The 15021-nt window shown below is 39.5% G+C and overlaps 1 protein-coding gene across 1 annotated transcript in view; it reads right to left on the bottom strand.

The window, feature by feature from the left end:
- LOC117503844 (CUB and sushi domain-containing protein 1-like) overlaps positions 1-15021 on the bottom strand; it is a 2069078-nt gene that overhangs the window by 790314 nt on the left and 1263743 nt on the right. The window contains exons 13-14 of the mRNA XM_034163109.1: positions 14665-14847; positions 14331-14516 (exon numbers count right to left, since the gene is read on the bottom strand). Coding sequence (XP_034019000.1) covers positions 14331-14516; positions 14665-14847 — 369 coding nt within the window. The remainder of the gene's footprint in view (positions 1-14330; positions 14517-14664; positions 14848-15021) is intronic.

Below are 15021 nucleotides of genomic sequence, written 5' to 3'. Positions count from 1 at the left end.
GCTCAATTTCTCGGATAATCACACGACTGAAAAGCAACCGACAGCCGTCTGAAATCCACCTGAAAGCCGTCCTGTGAGACCAACACGGAGGTGGTTTTGTGCCGCGTCATGAACGGCTCCGTGGCGCGTCCCTCCGCTTTTCTTTCCATGAAAAAAAACTCCTGTAACAGTGGAATGTGCCGAAAAAGTGCTGATGTCCACGCCTTCTGCCTTTTTGTGAAAGTCAGACGACATCCCGGATCAACAAAGCCTTCACGTTGATCTGATCACGAAATGATCTGGTTGTTTCAGTGGGGTTTGAGCCTGTCGATCGGCGCTCGGAGCGCGGCACGCTCTCAGCACTTGTGGGCGGTCTTTAAACCATCTGGATCACTCCTTAATCTGTGTAATCCCCATAAAATCGTCTCTGAAAGCCATATTAATTTTCCGAACGGTGTCCACCTGGAGGTCTCTCACAGTTTCTGGAAAAAAAATTGATGCAGCAAAGCTCCAAATCGTTCAGACATTTATTCGCAAATAAAAAAAACGACGAGAGGGGTGGACCAGTGCTCACACAAAGCCTGCTCACAGGCGAATGACGCAACCGACAGGCGTGAAAAAACTCACGCATGCGCACGAAGGTTCAAGCTTGGCTGATGCAATCACACGTGATTCAAATCCATATGGTTTTTGAAAAAAATAAAAAGGTCCGATACTTTTCTAACAGACCTTGTATATATATATATAATATATATATGGCTGTATTTCCTAAATATTTAACAGTGAATTAAAGCTAATATTCTCCAGTGCAAGCATATCTAGATTTATTTTCAGCTGGTATACAGTGGCAACAATACAAAATAATGTGTCACTATCTAATTACTTATGGACTTGACTATATTACAGTTGACACCAAATAATAGGAGTTTATAGTGCAGATTGTCAGTTTTAATTTGCGGGTAATTCTGTTCAATTTGGACAAAGAGCATAGTAATTACAGCAGTTTCATGTGCAGTCCTACCATTTAAGATATGAAAAATAATTGGACAATACATTTCAGAGCTGTTTCACGGACAGAAGTGTTTTATCCCCTCATTAATTAGTTGACAATTCAGCTGATAAAATGTCTGAAGTTGATTTCAAGTCTTATATATCCATTCAGTAAAACTGCTCATAAACGGAAGAAGCATGTCATGCTGTGATAAATCTTCCTAGGCTTCTTAAAACTGACTCTTTGTGTAGGATATGAGTGAGGGAGGCCACCGATAAACACTAGACAGCTTTGAAGGCATTACAAACCTCACTGTCTGTGACTGGGGAGAATCAGTACATCACTGCTTTGCTCTACCATTCACATGTAAGGGCGCTTTCACACATAGTACAAATAAGTACAAATCAGGGCGAATCATGGTGGAACAGCTCGCGTGAACAACCTGCTGTGACGGTGTCATGCATGCAACAGTCTTGTGCGAGCAGGAACACAGTGCGAGCAGCTGGGGCATGGTGCACCACATTGTGCCATTGATGTGGAGAACAATAAAATAAAAACCAGTTGTATAATTAGTGAATATCACTGGGTTGATATGAATAAAATATAAAATGGGACACAATACAGAACCCCGGGGTTAAATAACCCTGGTTAATTAAAAAATAAATGCCACTCAAGGGATTCAAACCTGCAATTTACAAAAGCTCTGATTACCAATCACTGTCTTATAACAGGAGTGTGAAATGACTAAAATCAACAAGCAGATAAACATATTTGTTAAAGAAGAGAAAAAGCGCTGTGATAACTGACCAAACGGCATTTGTAACGGTGTATTTCTGCTGATACGTGACTGAAAGTGGAATATTTGTCACACTGTTGGCTTGTCACATAGTCCTGCTCTGCTCACAGGACATGCGTGTTGGGCCGGGCCCAAGCACGTGTCCCGTCAGACAGACGTGACATTCAGATCGCCTGGTGCGTGTCCACATGAACTGAAGGTCCATTTCAGCCAGGAGCCTGGGACAGCCTGTCAGTGTGCGCACTGTGCGCGCTCTCCTGCCCGTCGCAAAATTGATATGTGTTTTTATGTATTTCAACGTGAGGACAGAAAGCACACACATGCGTGTGTCTGTCAAAACATGGTATGTGTTCTGCAGCTGTGACATCCAAGACCATAGATGTCTCAACAGCTGTGGGCAGCCAGTCACGCCCCCTGTCCTGTCAGCGCACAGACCAAGGTATCAATCTGGGATCAGATAAGAGGTGCCTCACCTGTGGGGAGGGAGCACGAAACACACGCACGCATGTGTTGGGGGGAGGGGGTGCACAAAACACACGCACACATGTTGTGGGGGAGCTGACACTCTGGCATGCCACATGTGGACTTGACAACTTCAAAAGTAATCATCTGGTGATTGTTTTTGTGCTAATAGCACGAATGCCCACACATTTGCTAAGTGCCAAGCGAGCAGTGTTAGATGTTCGTGTGTGTCACCTGGAATTTGGCCGACACCTGCTGCAAGAGGGATTGAATGGGCTCTCACAATGCACACTCTGTCTTTCAACCACTGGTGTGTGCAAATAGTTGTAGCAGCAGATGTATGAGGTGTTGGAGGCAGCTACGATTTTACACGTATTGCATACGATTCTTGCTTCATGTGCAACGCATACACAATTCGACCAAATTCGTACTATGTACGAAGGGGCCCTAACCAGAAGAATTTTGTTGAATGGTTATTTTCAAATCAGTTGTGTTGTTCATACAAGCAAGGTATAAGTGCGTAAATTCACTTATTGCATTTATTGTGTCATTTAAAGGTCACAAATACTGTATTAAAAAAACAAAACAAAACCTTGACAAAGTCTAAATATTTATGGACCTATCTATAAAAACACTCACAGACTGCAAACACAGAAAACCTGCTTCCATCTTTGAAAAAAAAATGTCACTTTTATCATTTAAAAAGAATCAAATGTGTAACATCAGTTCAATAGCCTTTCAGGGTGACTGTGCAAATAATTCTGCTACTATAAGTAACAGTCATTTATAGTAGTCCAGTGATAGCTTTAAGTGACATAATGGGTATCACAAATGTTAGCGCAAGAAAAGGGGCAATACACTAATCTGTCGCATATGTGGAAGATGGGCTAGGCTTCCAGATGGAGACAATATACTGAGTTTCAAAAAATGTATTTTGCATTGGACCACTGATGTTGAGTAAAATGTAAATAAAAACAGAATACAATGATTTGAAAATCCTCTTCAACCTATATTCAATTGAGTGTACCATAAAGACAAGATATTTAATCTTCAAACTGATAGACTGTAGTTTTTGTGCAAATAGTTGCTTATTTTGAAATGGATGCCTGCAACACATTTCAAAAAAATTGGGACAGTGCAACAAAAGACTGCGAAAGTTGATGAATGCTCAATCGGAAACAGGTCAGTGTCATGATTGGGTATAAAAGGAGCATCCCCAAAAGGCTCAGCTGTTCACAAGCAAAGATGGGTCGAGGATCACCACTTTGTGAACAACTGCGTGAAAAAATAGTCCAACAGTTTAAGAACAATGTTTCTCATCGTTCAATTGCAAGGAATTTAGGGATTCCATCATCTACAGTCAATAATATAATCAAAAGATTCAGAGAATCTGGAGAACTTTCTACACGTAAGCAGCAAGGCCGAAAACCAAGATTTAATGCCCATGACCTTCAATCCCTCAGGCAGCACTGCATTAAAAACCATCATCATTGTGTAAAGGATCTTACCACGTGGGCTCAGGAACACTTCAGAAAACCATTGTCAGTTAACACAGTTCATCGCTACATCTACAAGTGCGGGTTAAAACTCTACCATGCAAAGCGAAAGCCATACATCAACAACATCCAGAAATGCCGCCACCTTCTCTGGGCCCGCGCTCATTTGAAATGGACAGACGCAAAGTGAAAAAGTGTGCTGTGGTCTGATGAGTCCACATTTCAAATTGTTCTTGGAAATCATGGACATCATGACCGCCGGACAAAAGAGGAAAAAGACCATCCAGACTGTCACCAGCGCAAAGTTCAAAAGCCACCATTTATGATGGTATGGGGGTGTGTTAGTGCCCATGGCATGGGCAACATCTGTGATGTCACCATCAATGCTGAAAGGTACATTCAGGTTTTGGAGCAAGATATGCTGCCATCCAAGCAATGTCTTTTCTGGGACGTCCCTGCTTATTTCAGCAAGACAATGCCAAGTCACATTCTGCACGTGTTACAACAGCATGGCTTCATAGTAAAAGAGTGCAGATACTAGACTGGCCTGCCTGCAGTCCAGACCTGTCGCCCATTGAAAATGTGTGGCGTGTTATAAAGTGCAAAATATGACAACAGAGACCCCGGACTGTTGAACAACTGAAGTCGTACATCAAGCAAGAATGGTAAAGAATTCCACTGACAAAGCTTCAACAATTAGTGTCCTCAGTTCCCAAACGCTTATTGAGTGTTGTTAGAAGGAAATGTGATGTAACACAGTGGTAAACATACCACTGTCTGAACTTTTTTGAAACATATTGCAGTCATCCATTTCAAAAGGAGCAAATATTTGCACGAAAACAATAAAGTTTATCAGTTTGAACATTAAATATCTTGTCTTTGTGGTTTATTCAATTGAATATAGGTTGAAGAGGATTTGTAAATCATTGTATTCTGTTTTTATTTACATTTTACACAATGTCCCAACTTCATTGGACTTGGGGTTGTATATATTAAAAAAAAAGTCAATGTTCTTTTTCACTGCTCAATTTTTATTAGGAGAGATTTTATCTTAATAAAGACAGCAGCGTGATTCTGTCATAGAAATGCAAAGGATTCTGATTCAATTGTAACAACAAATATTGTATAGTTACAGTTGTGCTCAAACGTTAACATACCTTGGGAGAATTTTAGTTATTTTGGCATTTTTCAGAGAATATGAATGAAACTTTTTTCTGCATGAGTAGACAGTTCTCAACCGAGGGACTGTGCAAGAAGAAGAGGAGTGAGGAAAGCCACCAAGACACACAGAAGAAGCTATAGGCTTGTGTGACTGTGACTTGAGAAATTGTGCACAGTGCAAATGTTGCATTTTGCATCACCATTCTTAGCTTCATCGTGGAGTAGAGCGGAGAAGTTTATTCTTTCACCAGGACAGATCAAATGTAGGCTTGCATCTCAGATATACCTTCTAGCAATTTGGAGCTAAACTTTCAGGTCTTCTTTCTTCTAAGAAAATCCTCCTCTATACCACTTCATCATGAAGCTGTATAACTGTTGATAAAAAATGCAAAACTTATACTGTGCACAATTTCTCTAATCACAGCCACATAAGCCTATAACTTCTTCTGGGTGTCTTGGTGGCTTTCCTCACTCTTCTCTGTCTGGCACAGTCACTCAGTTTTTGACAACTGTCTACTCCATGCAGATTTACCATAGAGTGCCATACTATTTGCATTTCTTCATAATTGATGTAAATAAAGTCCAAGACATATTCAGTGGCAGCTTTACCATCAGAGAGCCTCATCCACAACGACCACAAAAGACTCCAAGCTGTCACTGATGTTAAAGGGGGCAATACACAGTATTAATAATGGGGGTATGTAAACTTTTGATCAGGTCATTTCGGTAGTTTATGTTGTCATTATGAATTAAAAAGAGTAAACACATTTGTTTGGCAATGAATGGCTTCACCCAACCACTAACCATGAATAAAAAACAGTTTTTGTGTTATCATTCATATTCTCTGAAATATGGCCAAACAAGTAAACATTCTGCAAGGGTGTGTAAACTTTTGAGCCCAACTGTATTTTATTATTTGGACAGTTTCATGTTAGTTCTTGTGGTCTGCTGTTTAATGCTTCCTAAAGCTTGTTAAAGTTACGTATGTCCATAAATGATTGTGATGTCAGATTTAATAAAGTTTCACAACCAAAGATGATAGGAACGATCTTCAGTGATCATAAAGTTTTCCACCATTGTCCATGACAACAGCAGCCACATGTCAAGGCACAGAGGCAGCATGAAACCTGCCAGACTGTGGGTATAAAGCTGACCAGACATACATTAATGTTTGGACAAATTCTGAAGGGTTGTTCTCCTCTCTGCAGATGCTGTATTTCATTTCATCCAAGACTGACTGACATCAGGGGATTATGATAGCCATGGTACTAATGTCTTTTCACCTGAATGTTTCTTGAACTGTGCATTTCTGGGCAGTTCTTTCCCTGTGGCAGTAGGCATTATCTTGTTCAAAGTACCCATCTCCCCTTTGGGGGCATATGAAAGCGGTGAATCGCTGAAACTGGTCGGCTATGTTATCGTGTGTTCTGGCATTAAGGCGTCACTTTACAGCTATTAAAGCACCCAGTGCACACCAGCTGAATAGCTCCCAAATCACTGCACAACCCTCCCATCAGCCTGCAGCACTGTGACCATGCATCACCTCATTTCTGTCTGGGACATTTGTGTCACAGCATAGGACCATTTACTGCAACAAATAGTTACACACTTTTGCTTGGCAGGATATACTCTGCTGTTGTGGGAGTTCCCTTATGAATCCAGCCACTGGTGACAGATTTGGTTGGGGGGCAGCAATAAACCCCCAACGGACTGCGCAGAACTGAGCCCAGCAGGCCCACATTAAGATGATGTGAATTATATATCACACACAACAGCAAGAAACTCTATCCCCAAATATGCTAATGAGAAACTATGACAAGAGAAGGCAGCAGAGAAAAACGGAGAAATCAATTGTGGTGGAGCAGGTACGAATAAACAGATTAACCATCAGCAGTGGAACAATCATGACACAGTGTGAGCATTTGTGAGGATATTAAAACCGCCGTAATGTCTTCACTGAATTTGACTGGAGACTTGTCGGAATCTAATTGATCATTATAATGATGTTAATTGGCAGTTAGCATGTAGGTCGTCTGTACTTTAGTGGAATTAATATGATACTTCATGTTGCTGATCTCCCGCAGGTCATGTCAGCTTTGATTTGACAGTGTGCAGGTGCTGCTTGTTCTGCATCTACCACCTCAGGCACCATTTTGGTTGCAATAGGGAACTGCTCATGCAGACCCACAATCCATCCTTTATCTTATGAAAGTAACCATGAACCTGCTGCAGCCAGATGTCACGTGACCATCCCCTTGTCCTGTTGCTGGGATTCTCAACAGTCATGCACCTGTTTGCTGGATTATGTTTGGGACAACGTGTCACAGTGAATAGTGCACATTTCCCAAATTCCCTTTCAGATCTGTACTGCAAGATATACATCTTTGCAATATTTCATTCTGGCAGTATGTGTGAAGATGGAGTGACTGCTGCTTACAGTCAGGTTCATATGTGTTTGGACAGTGACAATATTTTGAGTTATTTTTGCCTCTCTTCACCACCACAAATGGAGATGAAAAGAAACAAGATGTGCAGGTGGTACAAACGTTTTTCTTCAATTCAAGGAGTTAAAAAAAATTGCATAAATCTTTCAGGAATGACATCCATTTTTGTATACATACTACAGTGTTCTCACTACAGTTTTACAGGCCATGCGGGCTGCCAGGCCAATGGGAAAATCTGACATGCCATAATTTTATTTTTTAACCCTCTGGAATCTCAGGTATAATGGGCGTTTTTGACTACTTTTGGTTTTACCTTCATAATTTACCGTAACAACCTGGTGCCATTTTTTTTTTAGCACAACCTTTATTCTTTATTCTTTATTTATTTATTTGACAGGGACAATGCAATCAAACATAGTTCCAAAACAAAGTTTCCAGCTGATGTGAGGTACACAGAGTATAGCTACTGCTAATTTTCAACTCCCGTCCCTGGTTGAGCTTTTCTATTCTAAGACTTCATCTAAAATACAAATTCATTTACATGAGAACATTTCACATATAAATAACAGTGCAGTTCAAAAGTTCATCACTCACCCATCTCATTCATTCACACTCTCACACATGCAGTTTTGGTTTATTTTAAGCCAAGATTTAAGTTTGGATGAGAACAATTTAAACTCGATGATGGACTTAATTTCTGTGGGCAATGAGTTCCAGAGTTTACAGACTTCATAAGAAAAGGCTGACTGTCCAAATGATGTTGGGGGTTGTACAGTTGTGATTTAAGCTGCCTCGTGTTGTCCTACTGCTGCTTGGTCTCTGCACAACTGTACTGAGTGATTCTGGAACCAAACTGGTAACATTTGAAAAATAATTTGAGAAAGCACAAATTACTGAAACTATCAAAACTTAATAAATTATACTTGTTGAGAATTTGACAGTGGTGAAAACAGTTTTCTGTCCATAATTGAACCAACTTGATTATAAAGTGAACCAATGCAATTTGTTTGTCTGGGCACATGCTGTCATGCAGTAGGATATATGTGAAAATATCATCCCATGCATGTACAGCAGGGCCACCTGGTTTGGAATGCAATGTCTGATAAGTTTCAAACAATGTAGGTTTCTTTGTTTTCAATATCTTCTTTATGTGTCCATCAAATTTTAGTTGTGAATCAAGAACTAAACCAATTCATTTTTGAAAAGCCACAGACCCATGCATGCAGATAAAACTTCTGCAGCTTGCTCCGTTGTCTTTGCAGGAGCATAAAAAACAGTATTGTCCACATAAAGTTGACAGCGGAGACCATAACAAATCAAAGGCAGATCATTTATGAAGAGACCAAACAGCAGTGGTCCCAGTATGGAGCCCTGGGGTATGCCCATCAAAATGTTTATGGGAGACGACTTTATGTGGGCCACTTTCACACTTTCACAACCTCACCTGTGACTTTACAGTTTTCCTTTCATTTTGACATACTGCATTAAAACAGTGATCCTAAATTCACCCCAAACCCTGATTAAGTCCTGATTAAGCTGAAAAGAGAAGCGCGCGATCCAATCCACTGTGCAGATCTGTGGACACATCGGTGAATCCACCTGCTCTTGTGCGTGTCCAGACTAGAACAATAAAGTCCACTTCATCATCATATTCTAATCAGACTCTGATGACGTGCGCTTGGTGAAGCGCACTGGTCCAAGATGCCTCATTATTTTGACACACAAAATAAATAAATAAATAAATTAACTATGCCACACACTAACTACACACACTAAAACACCAAACCACACACACTAAAAAAACACACTCCAAGCATGGAAAATATCACACAGCTTTCAAAACTGATTGCTGTCTTCTTTTCGCTCCACACAAAACCACAATGTTCTTTGCTTAGCAACCAAGTTTACATGGATTGGGGATCATTGTTTATTAGATACTACATTTTACACCAGTGACAAAGAAAAATGTGGGTATTTTTTTACTTGTTTCCTGTCGCAGACAGGAAAGTCCCATTCGTAAAAAATGCACACACTGACACACACCGTGGAGTGGGTTGTGTGCTATGTCCCCTTAATTATTTCATGTAACTTTTGACACGGAAGTGCATCGACTCCAGAGGGTTAATAATGCCAAATATTTATTAATTTTTATTTCAATCATTTTGGTGCATCTAGAGTGCTTTGATTATGGTTTGTGGAGCTTCTGTGTCCCTCTTCAATTAAAGACAGCAGTCACAGCTTTCAATAAAAGACATGACACATCAGAATCTGTCATCTGCCTGACATATTTTGACTCCTGTTACCATAATAAGAGTTGGAAATTTTCCTCAATGTTTTCCCTCCTTAGAATCTGTTGCACTACAGACATCTTTATATGAAACACATTCTTCCTATTTCCAGATCTGCTGGTGCCATTAAAAGTCTTCAATAACTCCTGTTTTATGCCAAACATCTGCATTGTTTAAGGCAAAGTTATATGTTGCAAAAGTATAAAACTTTGATGGTTTGTATGATGGTTTGGTCAAACAGCAGCTTGTTTAGTCAGTTGCTGTGCACTGCTTTATCAAAGCTGCTGATTTGCAGTTCATGGGGTGTGTTTATTCTGGATTCTATGTTTTGAAATGCTTCACAAGGGAGTGTGGAGTCAAATGTTCTACAAAATGGTGAGTGCACATACAGTCTATGATCTAAAAGTGATGACTGGGATTCTGACAATAAATAGGCACATTAAATTTTATTTTTAACTGAACAGACTGTTTGCACCCATGCAAAAATAAATATGTACATTCAGTTTTGCTCTCATCCAAATATATTGTTTGGAATCCTGCAGTTGGCAGCAGAGAGTTTAATCGGTCAGTTAGTGTTCTGCATCTTTAAATGCTCATTGAAAAAGTGATACATTTCCCAGAAAGATGTAGTGCGTTTGCATTTTGCATTGTGAAATATGCGTTTTAAAACCAAAGATCAAGCTTTATGGACTATTTTTCTGTCCACATCGCTACATCTTAGCTTCTGCATTTTCGAGCCCCACATTTTTGGCAAAATGCACATTGCAATTAGATTTTTTATTTATTTATGTATTTTTGTTTTGGTGAGTACCACTGGCCATGAAAAGATAAGGGCAACTGTACTGCCTCCAATTTTAGCCCATAAATAACTGGGAAAACATGATTTGAGGATTATTTTTTATTATTTTATTATTGTTTTGCAAGTTTGACACTGCACCACCCAGAAATGCACATTTCATGAATGAGTCCAGCAAAAGCCTGGCTCTTGCTTTGATCCAGGACATTTTATATTTATTTGCAAGCCCACACACAGACTTCTTACTTCTTGAATTACCATCCATATCATCCATTGTTTCAACAAAGATCACAGCATTCTCACAGCTCTGAGACTCAGTTAAGTTATTCAAAAACTGAGCGGCAATGTGCCATTTATCTTTATTCTTCAGCAAAAGAAATGCTTTTATACACATTTGTTATTACAGTAATAAGTAAAATTTCAGCAGAGGAAAAGAAAAAATCAATGTGCCAACAGAGTAACAAATCAGTCTTTTTATTACCTTTTCATGGGATTTGGAGAAAGTGACTTCAGTCGATACACCCTGTTTATAATATGACAATAATAGCCTTTTAATAATGACAGATAGCCATGTAAATAGTATTCATTAGAAAAGTCTACAATGGCCCTTGATTCAGTTTTGAGGCTGCATTTCACAGCCTAGGTGACTTGACGATAATCACTTTCAGGGTTCGACTTCATTTGCTTTAGATTTTCAAGCGTTTTCATGTGCTTTAAGAAAAGACATCGTTTCAGGTTTGAAGGTCAGATTCCATTACCTCTGTGAATGGAAAAGTGGTTAGTTTTCTGTAAAGATATAGTTTTACTCACTCACTCACTCACTCACTCACCCATATTCAACCACTTACTCCAATTCAGGGTCACAGGGGGCTGGAGCCTATCCCAGCAGTCATAGGGTGTGAGGTGGGGAACACCCTGGATGCCAGTCTGTCACAGGGACACTTATAGACAAACAAACACATTCACACTTGCACACACATACACACAATTTAAAGTTTCCAATTCACCTGACCCTCATGTCTTTAGATGTGGGAGGAAGCCAGAGCACCCAGAGGGAACCCATGCAAACACAGGGAGAACATGCAAACTCCACACAGAAAGGCCACAAGTGGGAATCAATCCCATGACCTCCTTTGCTGTGAGGCAACAGTGCTAACCACTAAGCCACTGTGCTGCCCGGTGTAGATTAATTTTATTTTTATTTCATTAAAGATTTACTTGAATCCGAGACTTAAATGGACATACTATAAAAGCTCAGAAAATATGTGAAAGACCTGTCTGAACATGATGTCCTGGATTGAAAGCTTATGAAAACTTGTATGATATATTACTTTCCATTCTCAAAATTCCAGATGTAGGTTTGGCAAATTTTGGTACATTTACAATAAAGCCTCACAGTCACAAGCACGGAGGCCTGTAACTCATTCAAAGTTGTCAGGGGTGTCTTGGTGGCTTTCTGCACTCATCTTGCATGGTAGCTCAAGCTATTTAACATCCAGCACCATAATGTTTTTGTATCTTAATTATTAAAACACATACAGTCCAAGACACATTAACTGACTTGGAAACGTGATCATTTGTATTGATTTCTGAACAAGAATAAAATATTTTCTGGTCTCTGACTTGAACAATACAATAAACAAAGTTTGTATGGGGCACTACTTGCTTATCATTCCCCTTTAAGTGTCCTTGTTTTTTGGGGGGCTTTTTTTTGTAATTTTGTTTGTTTTCTTACTCCTCAGTTGTCACTAAAAATCATGATAGAACCTATCTATAACACATTCTCATTGTCTTCAACACAGTGGAGATTCAATACTTATTAAAGAGAAAATATGCCTGCAAGTATCCTTTTGTAGTGAATTTTACAAATATTTAAAATTTGCAGTAATTTAATGAAGGGATGCAAATTAGATAATGGATTGTTCTTCATTTCAGAAAATCAGACATACTAAATTTTGGAACAGGGCAAAAACTGGGAGACCAAAGGACAATTTTATTTCATTTTGCAGAGTGCAACAGCACTAAATGCCTTGCGTTTTCTAAATATTAAAACAACAGCATCCCTGAAATGCACAGCTTTACTGCAAGTCAATTAAAGCACAACTGTAGATTTAATGATCAGCCAGTCAAAATAGGTCATTTCATTTTAAATCAATAACATTTATCAAATCAAATCAAATCAATTTTATTTATATAGCGCCAAATCACAACAACAGTTGCCCCAAGGCACTTTATATTGCAAGGCAAAAGCCATACAATAATTACAGAAAAACCCCAAAGGTCAAAACGACCCCCTATGAGCAAGCACTTGGCGACAGTGGGAAGGAAAAACTCCCTTTTAACAGGAAGAAACCTCCAGCAGAACCAGGCTCAGGGAGGGGCAGTCTTCTGCTGGGACTGGTTGGGACTAAGGGGAGATAATCAGGAAAAAGACATGCTGTGGAAGAGAGTCACCAATGATTAAAAGCAGAGTGGTGCATACAGAGCAAAAAGAGGTGAATAAAAAGAAACACTCGGGGCATCATGGGAACCCCCCAGCAGTCTAAGTCTATAGCAGCATAACTAAGGGATGGTTCAGGGTCACCTGATCCAGCCCTAACTATAAGCTTTAGCAAAAAGGAAAGTTTTAAGCCTAATCTTAAAAGTAGAGAGGGTGTCTGTCTCCCTGATCCGAATTGGGAGCTGGTTCTATTTATGAAGGGGAACAATAGTTGCAGTGTGCTGTGTGTGCAACAGAGGTACTGTGTATATCCAGTACTAAATGTTCAACAGTAATAACAAATAATAATAACATTCTTCATCCATGCATGAAAGTTTTGCCAACCACCCAACACCCAAACACAATTTTTCCTCATCACATATTGCCGGGATTTTTGCATGACAAATCTCTCTATCTGTGTTTTAGAGAAGACTGAAATCATAGGCTTCTAATAAGATGGACAATGCACCAATAAACTTTGGAAGAGTAAACACCTCCACCAAAACCAAAGCAAATTCCAAAGTCTGAGTGAAGCCATAGCGCACTGCACATGATGAAACTAAGAAGTCAGTGAAGCAACTGACACATAGATAACTTCCACCTGATTGCTTAACTTTGATGCTGAGTTATGATTTTTATTCACTGATGACCTTTAAGCCTGATCCTAATCTGTGACCATGCTAACCCTCAAACCTGAGACACAGTTTGATTCCGATTACTGAACTTTAATCCTGATCAATGAACCTTGATCAAGTACCTTTGATTGCTTGCCTTTGACTCTAAATGATGATTTCTGATCCGTTCTTTGATTTTGATGACTGAAATCTGATCTTTTAATTTCATCAGTGGCCTCTAATGGCTAAATAAATTATAGTGATACTTCCCATGATGTTGTGGATCTGGTCATGTTGGTTTTTTGATAGATCTGGAAGCCTACAAAAACCTTCGCTATACGTTAGCTTAGAGAAATACCTTACCTTTGCGGTATTATCGAGATTTTGAAAGTATTCAGAGACTGCCGAATTGCTACCTGAATGTGAAGATGCCATACTTTCTCTCTTTTGTGGTAACAATTTACACACATTCTTGCCAACCACAGCAAATGCATATGCTTCTAATGCCAATGTTTGTAAACAAAAACAATTGCTATTTGAAGCTGATCTTTAATCATGATTTCCTTTATTTTGTTGTAATCAGGATCAAATGGCAACTGATTCCTTGGATCACAGAATAAAGCTCAAACCTGAGAATCTGCCCCTTGGTCTAGAGCCAGACCTGAATTTAAAGTATTCTTTTTTGTACTATACCCCATCCTTCCAAGTATAATTAATTTTGGTTGATTAGTTCACCAAACCAAAAGCAAATAACATACAGGCTGATTATCACATAACCTCCTTGAAAGAGGTAATTATGGTGAACAAATGAAAGTCCTTATTACCTTCATCTTTGACAACCAACCAGTCGAACTGTGGTTCGAGATCAAAGTCTGAGAAGAGGAGATGAATGCGACTCCCTGGTTCAGAGATAATCAACCACACACAGTTCAGATTGTTGCCATATTCCTCTGGGTAGTTTGGGGACAATATAGTCCCTGACGGAGCCGTAAAGTTGAAGAAACATGAAACTACAAAAAGGAAATAATGAAGGCATTAATAAAGGTAAGACGCTGGTAGAAAGTGGGTAACAACACAGGTAAACAGAAACTCAGGTAGACAGGTAGATATCCAGAAAGACAGACCCTTAGAAAGAGAAAACAAAGAGACAATACTTACAGACACAGCTGGGTTTATTGCCAGACCACTGGTTATTAAGCTGGCACGTGATACTCTTCTCTCCTACAAGTTCAAAAGCTGACTGGCAGAAGAAGGTCAACACATCACCATGCTGAAAGCGATCACCACTACGTCGACCAAATGCAGGAACCCCGGGATCACCACAACCTCCTCGCTCTATTTCTGTAACACACACATAGACACACACGTTTTTTTTTTTTTAAATAAGTAACATCTGCTTGTACCATTGCGACCAGTCAGACAAGCCTGAACTCCTAATTTGAATGTGTTTTGGGGTTGGAGTAACAGTGACAATAACGTGCACATGATGCATGCATGTGAAACCTTAGAGAAAAT

The sequence above is a fragment of the Thalassophryne amazonica genome, chromosome 2, assembly GCF_902500255.1.
Source record: "Thalassophryne amazonica chromosome 2, fThaAma1.1, whole genome shotgun sequence".
Lineage (NCBI taxonomy): Eukaryota > Metazoa > Chordata > Actinopteri > Batrachoidiformes > Batrachoididae > Thalassophryne > Thalassophryne amazonica.
This window is presented reverse-complemented; position numbering and strand designations above follow the sequence as displayed.